This window comes from Nanorana parkeri, unplaced genomic scaffold (genome assembly GCF_000935625.1).
Source record: "Nanorana parkeri isolate BGI_ZX_2015 unplaced genomic scaffold, ASM93562v1 scaffold511, whole genome shotgun sequence".
NCBI classification, from domain to species: Eukaryota; Metazoa; Chordata; class Amphibia; order Anura; family Dicroglossidae; genus Nanorana; species Nanorana parkeri.
The window spans coordinates 1088504-1099210 of record NW_017306779.1 but is presented as its reverse complement, the minus strand read 5'-3'; the positions used below and the strand labels follow the sequence as shown (position 1 = coordinate 1099210).

The following is a 10707-nucleotide window of genomic DNA, read 5'->3' as shown; positions in this document are numbered from 1 at the left end:
TTTCCAGTCATGTTAATAAATAAAAAAGATAAAGAAAATGTAAGAAAAATTTGGAAGCTTACCCTTTAAAATACCAGCTTAGGGTTTATGTTTATTCAGCGACTATGTGACCAATAAAGTAAAATAAACCAGTTAATGTAATAAGCATATGATGAAAAAGAATCTAAGCATATGATGTTTAAGTAGCGGCACAAGAACCCACTGTGATTAAGGGGCCTATTTCCTGAAAATGTGGGTCACGTGGGTGCTGGGACCCCCTCCAACTGTCACATCAACCTGGGTAATACTCACATCTATGACAGGGGAGTACTGGGAGGCATAATTCATAATGACCATGCCTGTTATAACCAAAGATTATCAGGCAGTTAGTAGTTACTTCAATTACCACCTGATGGGCAGTAAGCTATGTGGAATGTATTTCCTATTTCAAATTCATCTTCACAAACACATAAATATTACAAAACAATAGATTTAAATAAATATATTAAGGAAATCCTGATGTCAGTATGCATATTTTTATAAAATGCAGTTTTTTTTGCATGTGTAGCTCCTTTCAGCTAGATGTAGGAGGACTTGTGCAGAGAACTGGTCAGTCATTTGTGGATGGCAGTGGAACTCTTTTTGCTGAAATATATAATTAGGTCCTTGTCCTTTTATAGGCTGTGAGTTTGCTGTTATGGAATCCCTTGTAGGTTAGATAGACTGTGGAGATCCTGTAGTTGCAAACTTCATGAATGTGTTTTCTTTTAATAGTTAGAATCTTCCCGATGGTCTTCATATTTCTTGTATGTTGAGATAGAGCAGAAGAGATGTGTCTGTGCTTGAATATGGTGAAAAGGAAGTATCTTAGAGGTAGTAGTTACTGGTTGAGAGCCCAACATGTCACATCTTCCAATCTCAGAGGGATGAGACTAAGTATCACAGCCTCTTGGACACAATCAGGAGATGCCGTCTCCTTAAAACGCTGGAGGTGATGCAGCCACAGCTTCAGCTCCGGTGAGGTGGGCTCACTGTATTCTGGAGATCCTTTACACACCATAAGATCATCTCTCAGTTTGAGGAATACCATAAGAGACTGCTTTACAGTATCAGGCTGAGCAGACATAGACATATTGGTTAGAACTTCAACAGTTAGCGACACACGCTCCAAGGTCAGGATAAGACGATCCCTCTGCGTGAGGTCACATACAGATGGTTTGTGTCTCAGCATTCTTCTGTAGCATCTCATTGCATTGATGGACATGTTCTTCTCGTGGTCGTGTTGCAGCTGTTTCAGCGTTGTTATGTCAGAGGAGGCAACAGATAAATAGCGGGACATCGGGCAAAGTCTCTTGTGCAGGCGCCCACTCACCGCAACAAGTATAATGCTTAACACCATCAGCCTGATGTCCATTTCTGTTCTTCTGGGTTAGATCTGGTAATATCTTCTTGGTTCTAGATATTTGTTCTGTTACTCTGTCACTCCACAGTGCTGGTCTCAGACTGATCTGAAGTCTTGTTTCCATGTTTCTACCTTTATATCCCGGTGTGCAGAAGAGAAATGCCCTTATTTTCATGATCTTGTGGAGTTCTCCTTCGTTTCAGAACTTCAGTGACAGGAGAGAGGTTATAACTGCTGTGGGAACTTCTATATCACTTTCAGTTTCCTCTTTATACAGGTAAGAAGGTAACGTCACAGAGCTGGTAAGATTCTTCTAGCTGTCACACAGCAAACCCCTCCCACTGCTACAGGACTCTCATATATACTGAGGATCCAGGAACCATGTACTTATCTGCATGCTGAGAAAAAGATAACATTTAAAAAAAATTATAATGTATTATCACCAAAAAGAAAACACAATACTCTTATATATTTTTTAGTCATAGCAGTTAATGAAAATAAAAAATAAACAATTAAATCAAGGACACATGTATAAACTTACCCTATTAAATACTAGCTTAGGGATTGTTCTTAACCCTAAAAATGGGCCCCTGTAAATGGTCTCCTGGCCACTATAGCTATAGTCTGTTTACCTATTAAAGACTACTGTCAGATTACACTGGAAGTGACTCTGGCAGCTAAAAAGCTGCCAGATTGCTTCCAGGTGCTGGAAAACTGAGCACCACCCCCTGTCTGACATCCCCTGCTGCTGCATTTCCTGCATGCCCAGGACCAGAATCACTGGTTTTTAGCGGGTAGCAGAGGGAGAGACCCGCAAATGTGCATTTGGTGATCTCCTTCTCACTGGGGATGAAGCTGATCAAGCATGATCTTTGCTTGATCAGCTTCTTTGAAGTGGAAAGGTGACATTATGGGTCTAGTGGACCCTTAATGTCACCTGAAAGAGTACCTCACACCTCCAATGTGCTATCAGATTGGGGGATGGTGAACCCCTCTATGTGATAGCAATTAAATTAAGTAAACAAAGATGTAAAAAAAAAAGTTGAATAAAATAAATGTAAAAGCACCCAATAAAAGTTTTGAAGTTCCCTGTCCTCGCGAACACATGCATTTTAATGCAAATACACATCCGGTGCGTCTGAGAACAACAATGACCATTGCGCCACACATGTTAGGTATCACCATGTGCGGAAGAGTGCGGGCAATAGTTACCAGGCCAATTTTTCATTGTCAGCTCTAAAATGATGGCACAGACAGGCTTTCAAACCACCACCTCTAGACAAGTTTGGGGCTGTAATTTTTCACAGTTTTACAGGCAACATCATCTTTTATATTTTACAAAAATATTTGGTATAATATTGTGTGTTTCTGCACTAAAATTGACTTTAATTTATTTTTTACTGAAATGTTGGGCTTGATAAAGAGTTGCGCTAATACGTGAATTAAAAATATGCAACTGCCCCCATTTTTTTCTACAGGGTCTCTGATTTCAGGAAATATATAATTCTGGAGGGTTTAAGTAATTTGCATATAATCAGTAAAGTAAACCTGTCATAAACCAGGGAATAAAATAAGCATATGAATCTGAGCATATGATGTTTGTGTAGTTGTACAAGGGCTCACTATGATTAAGGTATGTAGGATATGCAGAATGTTTCTATTTCCCTTTGATGCCCTATGGGCAGGAAGTGAAAGACCTCTACACTATCTGACAACAGTTAAATATTATGGACCATTAGCATGCATGAACACATTCACAGAAATGTACATCAAATTACTTTAGCACTAAAACCTCACAACCTACCAATATATAAAAATATCAACTAATAAAACTATCTAACAACAAAAACAGATAACTCAAAAATGTATAATGGTAATAAATAAATTCATGCCAACAAGTGAGTCATTAGGGGGATTAATCATAAATGAGCCGAAGGATCCAGTCGTAGCTTCAGCTTATCCTTCGGCTCTCTTCGGCCACCGCAGCCCTTCAGTTCAGTCGAACCGAAGGGCCGTAGTATGGGCTATTCACATTATAGACCGAATGACCCGAATGTGACACCCAAATGACAGCTGGGTGGAGCCAGCCATGATCTCACGGCTGGTTCCGCCCAGTTGTAATGACAGATCAGCATCCCTAAATGACCTGCCAACGCTGATCTCTCATTAACCAATAACAACTCTGCGAAGCCGGCCGTGACGTCAAGGCTGGCTCCGCCCAGTTGTTATTCATTGGCCGTGACCTGCTAGAAGACTCTAGCAGGTGCCGGCTAATAGGAAACAGTTGGGCGGAGCTAGCTGTAACTGCTAGCTGTGCCCAATTGTTTTATTTTTTTATTTTTTCTGTTTTAAAAAAAATCTTTATTTTTTTTTTAAATTTAATATTTATTATCATTTTAAAAAAGTATTTTTCAACTTTTCTTTTTTTCCGACTCACTATTAGGGATGGTCCGCCAGTTCGATTTGAACATGAGTTCGAATCGAACATCGGCCGGTCGATCGTTCGCCGAACGCCGAACTTTATGGGATGTTCGCCGTCTGTTCAACCGCACAACGTCCCATACTACAAAGAGCCCTCTGAAGCTCTAATTGGTTATAGACTTGCACCTGACCACAGGTCAGATGCAAGACTTTGCCCAATCAGGGCTCAGTACTCATTTGGAGCCATGATTGGGCAAAGTCATGATGGCTCTGCCCAATCATGTCTCTCCTATCAGATGCTGGCCCAATTGTTTATATTTTGCCGGCATCTGTCAAAATGCCATTATGCGGCGGGGAGCGGACGGGACGGCGGTTGTCGTTTAAAAAAAATTATTTCTTTTTATTTTTTATTGTTTTATTTTTCATGTCGTCGTCATGGACAACACTGGACGCCGTGATTGACCCTGGATTACGTCGGTGGATCCATTTCTTGGGTTTTCTTGTTTTTTTTAAGAAAAGACTTGTCAAAAACATGATTTTTTTTTCAATTAAAGGATTTAATCAAAAGTCTGGACTTTTTAATAACTATTTTATTTAACCTTTTAGTGAATGGGTACAAGTACCCCTTACTCATTCACAAGGGAGGGGGGCGGCATCTGGGTGCCACCTTAATTAAAGGGGTACCACAATGCAAATAAGCCCCCTTGCCCGCAGACCCCCGTAACCACTGGGTCAGGGTTGTGGGGATGAGGCCCTTGTCCCCATCAGCACGGGGACACCCTCCCTGTGCCGAGGGCATGTGGCCTTGGTGTGGGACGGGGCGCTTGCTCGTCCCTCCCTTTCCGGCCCTGCCAGGCCTGTGCTCGGCTCAAGGGTCTGGTATGGAATTTTAGGGGGGATCCCACCTTTTCTCCCCCCGGTGGTGGTGTGGTGTAGGGGGAACACCACACACTTTTTTTTTTTTACACGGGGTCCTTCCTAAATATTCTTACCAGATCTTAAGGGTCTGGTATGACTTTTAGGGGGAACCCTACGCATTTAAAAAAAAAAAAAAATGGTCCGTCCTGACATTCCTACCAGACTTAAAGGGTCTGGTATTGTTTGGGAGGGGGACCTGCACACTTTAAGAGTAAAAAAAAAAGAAAAGTATTTTTTTAAATAGAAATGTCAGTTTTGCTGTAGCAGGTTCTACACATCGTACAGATCCGCCACTTCACAGGCAGGTTAAGGGGACCCCCCATGCACAATATTTGAAGGCATTTTTCATTTTTATTCTTACCCTTAAAGTGATGTTAAAATCACTGCTCCTTTAAAACCGTTTTTTTTTCTTTTCATTGATTCCTGTCACCCAGAGCAGTTCCCGGACCCCCATACACCTTTTATGGACAATATCTTGCATATAAGAACTCTTAAAGGGGACAATCATTTTCGAAAGTTCAACCCCCATTGACTTGCATTAGCTTCGAGTTCGTATTCAAACTTTTCGGCCGTTCGGGGGTTCGAATACGAACCGAACACGGGGGTGTTCGGCCCATCACTACTCACTATTTGCTATTCTACCATGGAGGCCGGTCTCATTCGGCTATTCACTCCCTGCTGTTCGGCCCCTATGAGAATAGGGGCAAACAGCAGTGAGTGAGCTGCCAGAGCTTCGGCTCAGCCGATCCAGATATTGGTTCGGCTGAGTCGAAGTCCTTCTGCACTTCCGCTCAGCCGAACATATCCTGACCTAGGAGCGATGTATGGCTGATTTAATCCAATGTACAGCTGAAATCAGCCGTACTGAGCTGTAGTGAATAGCCGAACGTTGTTTGGCTCACTTCACTGCGGCTCGGTTATTCACTCGGCTGCCTTTGGCAGCTTTGTGAATAACCCACTCGATCTTCACAAAAAGTTCATGTTTTCAAAGTAAGGGTTATTCCATTTCAGAGGAGGACAAAAACATACACCTCGGAAAGATATATATAGACAACTGTTCGTATTATACAGGACTCTAGTATGTACTGAGGATCCAGGTATCATGTGCCTATCTGCATGCTGAGAAAAGAATTACTTTTAAAATGAAGGCAATTATTTATTATTAGCTAAAGGAAAAACACAATATATCTTTGTGCATTTTCCAGTCATTTTAATGAATAAAGATGATAAAAGATAAAGACAATGTAAGAAGCTTACCATTAAAATACTAGCTTAGGGTTTATGTTTATTCAGCAACTATGTGATCAATAAAGTAAAATAAACCAGCTAAGGTAATAAGCTTATGATGAAAAAGTATCTAAGCCAGGGGTGCCCACAATTTTTGTTTTAAGATCTATTTTTCAAATGACGAGCAACATGAGATCTACCAAAGAAAAAAAAAACTCCCTCACGCTCCTTCTCTCTCCTGGCTGTCTCTTCTTGCTCTCTCTCTTGGCTGTCTCTCTTCGTTCTCTTGGCTGTCTCTCCTTGCTCTCTCCCCTGGCTGTCTCTCCTCTCTCTCTTTCCTGTCTGTCTCTCCCTGCTCTCTCTCCTGGCACACATTGCTTTATTCTTTGATGTAATACATAGCACTTCAACCACCAGTATCCACCAGAAAGGTGTCAGGGAGCTTGGCTCAGCAGACTCAGGCAAATAGGTAATCATGTGTGCATAGCTAAATAAATATACCAAAATGGAAAAAAGGGGCCACCATTCACACCCTTCGTGATCTACCAGCATCAGCCTTGTGTCAGGATCCAGAGCACCCCCAGGTGGCGCTGGAGCCGGGTCCTGCAGTTCCTGTGCTCGCCTGCGGATGTCTCCAGCAGCCAGGAACTGTAAGGAACCTGCAGCTCCGGTACTCACCTGCGGGTGTGCCCCAGCTGTGACTGATCATCCCATCACCTGGTGCTTCCTGGGAGGGTATTTAGGCCCTCCCTGCAGTCAGGGAGCTGGGTCAGTATTGTGTTGCTAAACCTGACTGATGCCCATGTCCTGAACCTTGCTTCCTATCTGAAAACCTGTCACCGACCCGGCTTGTTACCCGACCACTCTCCGTTGAATCCAGTTCCTGTACTGCGCTGCCCTCCTGTTGACGACCCGGCTTGCACCTGACCACTCTTCATCAATCCTGTTCCTGTACCGCGCTGCCCTCCTGTTGACGACTCGGCTTGTACCTGACCACTCTTCTGGTATCCCGAGGCCTGCTGTACATCTGCAGGCCTGTTACCCCTCTTTGTTGGGTTTGTAGTTTTGTTGATGTGGAACCAATAAACTGTGCATATAACCCTATCCTGTGTGGGCATATTAATTTGGTCATCCTGCGTGGGTACCTGCATGTGGTGTGAGAACGCCTGTGCAGGGTACCCTGACACCTTGAGAGCTACTGGTAGATCACGATCTACCTAATCGGCACCCCTGATCTAAGAATATGATGTTTAAGTAACTGCACAAGAACCCACTGTGATTAAGGGGCCTATTTACAGAAAATGTGGGTCACGTGAGTGCTGGGACCCCTCCAAAGGTCACATCAACCTGGATAATACTCACATATATGACAGGCTAGTACTGGGAGGCATTATTCATAATGACCATGCCTGTTATAACCAAAGATTATCAGGCAGTTACTTAAATTACCACCTGAAGGGCAGTAAGCTATGCGGAATGTATTTCCTATTTCAAATTGATGTCCTTTGGGCAGGAAGTGAGGGGTGTACACTATCTGACCACAGTTACATAATATGGACCGTTAGAGAGTTCTAGGCATCACAAAACTACTCTTCCTTGCTTCAAACTCTACACAGTGTTTCTATGTGGTTGATTTAGTAAACCATGAGCACCAATCTCATTGCATGCCTACTAGGCTAAAAAATATAATTGTATTTGCACAGTATGTGATATTTCTAAAAAGTCTATGCTCTAGCATCCAGATATACCCCAGCTACATGCTGCTGGATAAAGAAGAATTGTTGATTTTTAAAATGACTTTTAGGCTTACTTTATTTATTATTTATTTATTGACTCTTTTCCATGCTCATCTCATGCAGGGACAAAACTGCTTAAAGTACACACTAATATGAATAAAGTTGATTGTTAACAACTACTGAAAGTAAAAAATCCATTGCCTGTGCTGCACAGGGGGTGTCACAGTTCACATACTGTACACATAATATGGTGCACTGGCTCAGAAGTTCAGGCTTTCACCATGACAAGCATTCATGGATAATTTCATATGTTTCTGCTTGCAAATCAAAGTTCCATTGATAAAGACCCATACCTATGCTGCTTTATTTGCTCGGATAACCTGGCATACATATCTTTTATAGCTGCTTCTTTGTTTGGTGCAAACTAACATTATATACCTTGGTGAGTAATTATTGTGTTTGTCACATTATCATTTCTTTTTTTCTCTTTATGGGAGAATGTTAACATGAACATTCCTTAGTCTACTTTGTTGAAATATAAAGCAGAAGAGCAGAATTTGGATGCTCCATGCACTATGGAAACCGGAATCACAATGCAATAAACTGGACACATTATTAGATCAGTACGGGTATTCCATGTGCTGGGTACTCATGCATCTGTCTGCTCATCAATGTCTGGTTTTCATCAATATATTATACTACTTGTGCAATATGTCTATTCACTAACTGTGTAAGCTGCTACCACTCTACAATGCATGAACACATTCACAGAAATGTACAACAAATTACTTTAGCACTAAAACCTCACAACCTACCAATATATAAAAATATCAACTAATAAAACTATCTAACAACAAAAACAGATAACTCAGAAATGTATAACGGTAAAAAAATAAACTTATGGCAACAAGTGAGTCATTAAATGTTCACAAAAAGTTAATTTTTTCAATGTAAGGGTTATTCCACTCAGTGGCGTCACAAGGGGGGTGCGGCCCGCACCCGGGTGATTCTGAAAAATCGGGCGCTCGGTCATGGACCGAACGCCCGACAGTATCAGGAGAGAGGAGGGGACCCGAAGGCATACCTTATTCTGCCGGGTGACTGTCCCCTCCTCTCTCTGCCGATATCCATCACCAAGATGGCCGCCGGCAGGTATCAGAATACTGCCGCGCGTGCGCGATGACGTCATCGTGCACGCGCATAATGACATCATGCGAATGCGCAGTGACGTCTCGGCGGGGTGACACTCGGTTACCGCTCTGGGTGTCACCCAGGCTCGGGACGCCCCTGATTCCACTTCAGAGGAGGACAAAAGCATACACCTCGGAAAGAAATATATAGACAACTGTTCGTATTGTATTTATGTATTTCTTTTTATTAATACCACATGTATTAATACACATTTATCAATGAAATAAAACAAAATATTTTTTCTTTAGGAATAAATAATTTACAGATCCATTGGATCCTCCAGTGGTAGCCAGGAATTCAAGAAATAAATAATATCTTAGTATTAATAACCAACAATAACTTAAAGCTTGATATTAAATAAATAAATAATTAAATTTATAAAATGCTAATTTTCTGCATGTGGAGCTCCTTACATCTAGATGTAGGAGGACTCGTGCAGAGAACAGTTCAGTAATTTGTGGATGGCAGTGGAACTTTTGTTGCTGAAATATATAATTAGGTCCATTCATAGGCTGTGAGTTTGCTGTTATGGAATCCCTTGTAGGTTAGATAGACTGTGGAGATCCTGTAGTTGCAAACTTCATGAATGTGTTTTCTTTTAATAGTTAGCATTAATTCACTACATCGGGTAGAATTAGATTCTATTAGTTGGAGGATGAGTACATATACTTTTTCTTATTGACAGCAGTACTGAATGATGAAAAAGTCCATCCTTCAGTGCATATCCTTCTTCCCGATGGTCTTCATATTTCTTGTATGTTGAGATAGAGCAGAAGAGATGTATCTGCTTGAATATGGTGAGAAAGAAGTATCTTGGAGGTAGTAGTTACTGGTTGAGAGCCCAACATGTCACATCTTCCACTCTCAGAGGGATGAGACTAAGTATCACAGCCTCTTGGACACAATCAGGAGATGCCGACTCCTTAAAACGCTGGAGGTGATGCAGCCACAGCTTCAGCTCTGGTGAGGTGGGCTCACTGTATTCTGGAGATCCTCTACACACCTTTAGATCATCTCTTAGTTTGAGGAAAACCATAAGAGACTCTTTCACAGTATCAGGCTGAGCAGACATAGACATATTGGTTAGAACGTCAACAGTTAGTGACACACGCTCCAAGGTCAGGATAAGACGATCCCTCTGCGTGAGGTCACATACAGATGGTTTGTGTCTCAGCATTCTTCTGTAGCATCTCATTGCATTGGTGGACATGTTCTTCTCGTGGTCGTGTTGCAGCTGTTTCAGCGTTGTTATGTCAGAGGTGGCAACTGATAAATAGCGGGACATCGGGCAAAGTCTCTTGTGCAGGCGCCCACTCACTGCAACAAGTATAATGCTCAACACAATCAGCCTGATATCCATTTCTGTTCCTCTGGGTTAGATCTGGTAATATCTTCTTGGTTCTAGATATTTGTCCTGTTACACTGTCACTCCACAGTGCTGGTCTCAGACTAATCTGAAGTCTTGTTTCCATGTTTCTACCTTTATATCCCAGTCTGCAGGAGAGAAATGCCCTTATTTTCATGATGTTGTGGAGTTCTCCTTCGTTCAGAACTTCAGTGACAGGAGAGAGGTGATAATTGCTGTGGGAACTTCTATATCACTTTCAGTTTCCTCTTTATACAGGTAAGAAGGTAACATCACAGAGCTGGTAAGATTCTTCTAGCTGTCACACAGCAAACCCCTCCCACTGCTATAGGACTCTCGTATGTACTGAGGACTCAGGTATCATGTGCCTTTCTCCGTGCTGAGAAAAAGTTAACATTTAAAAAATAAAATGATTATTAATTATCACCAAGAGGAAAACACAATACTCTTTTACATTTTTCAGTCAC

The 10707-nt window shown here is 41.9% G+C and overlaps 2 protein-coding genes across 2 annotated transcripts; both read right to left on the bottom strand.

Annotated features, from left to right (window-relative positions):
- Positions 1–859: 859 nt before the first annotated feature.
- LOC108790903 (interferon lambda-3-like) lies at positions 860–1393 on the bottom strand. The gene has a single exon (XM_018561263.1). It carries the CDS (start codon positions 1391–1393, stop codon positions 860–862), a length of 534 nt encoding a protein of 177 aa, XP_018416765.1.
- An 8307-nt stretch (positions 1394–9700) lies between these two features.
- Positions 9701–10234, bottom strand: LOC108790908 (interferon lambda-3-like). Its single transcript, XM_018561267.1, has one exon. The coding sequence runs from the start codon at positions 10232–10234 to the stop codon at positions 9701–9703; it is 534 nt and encodes a 177-aa protein (XP_018416769.1).
- Between the last annotated feature and the right edge of the window lie 473 nt (positions 10235–10707).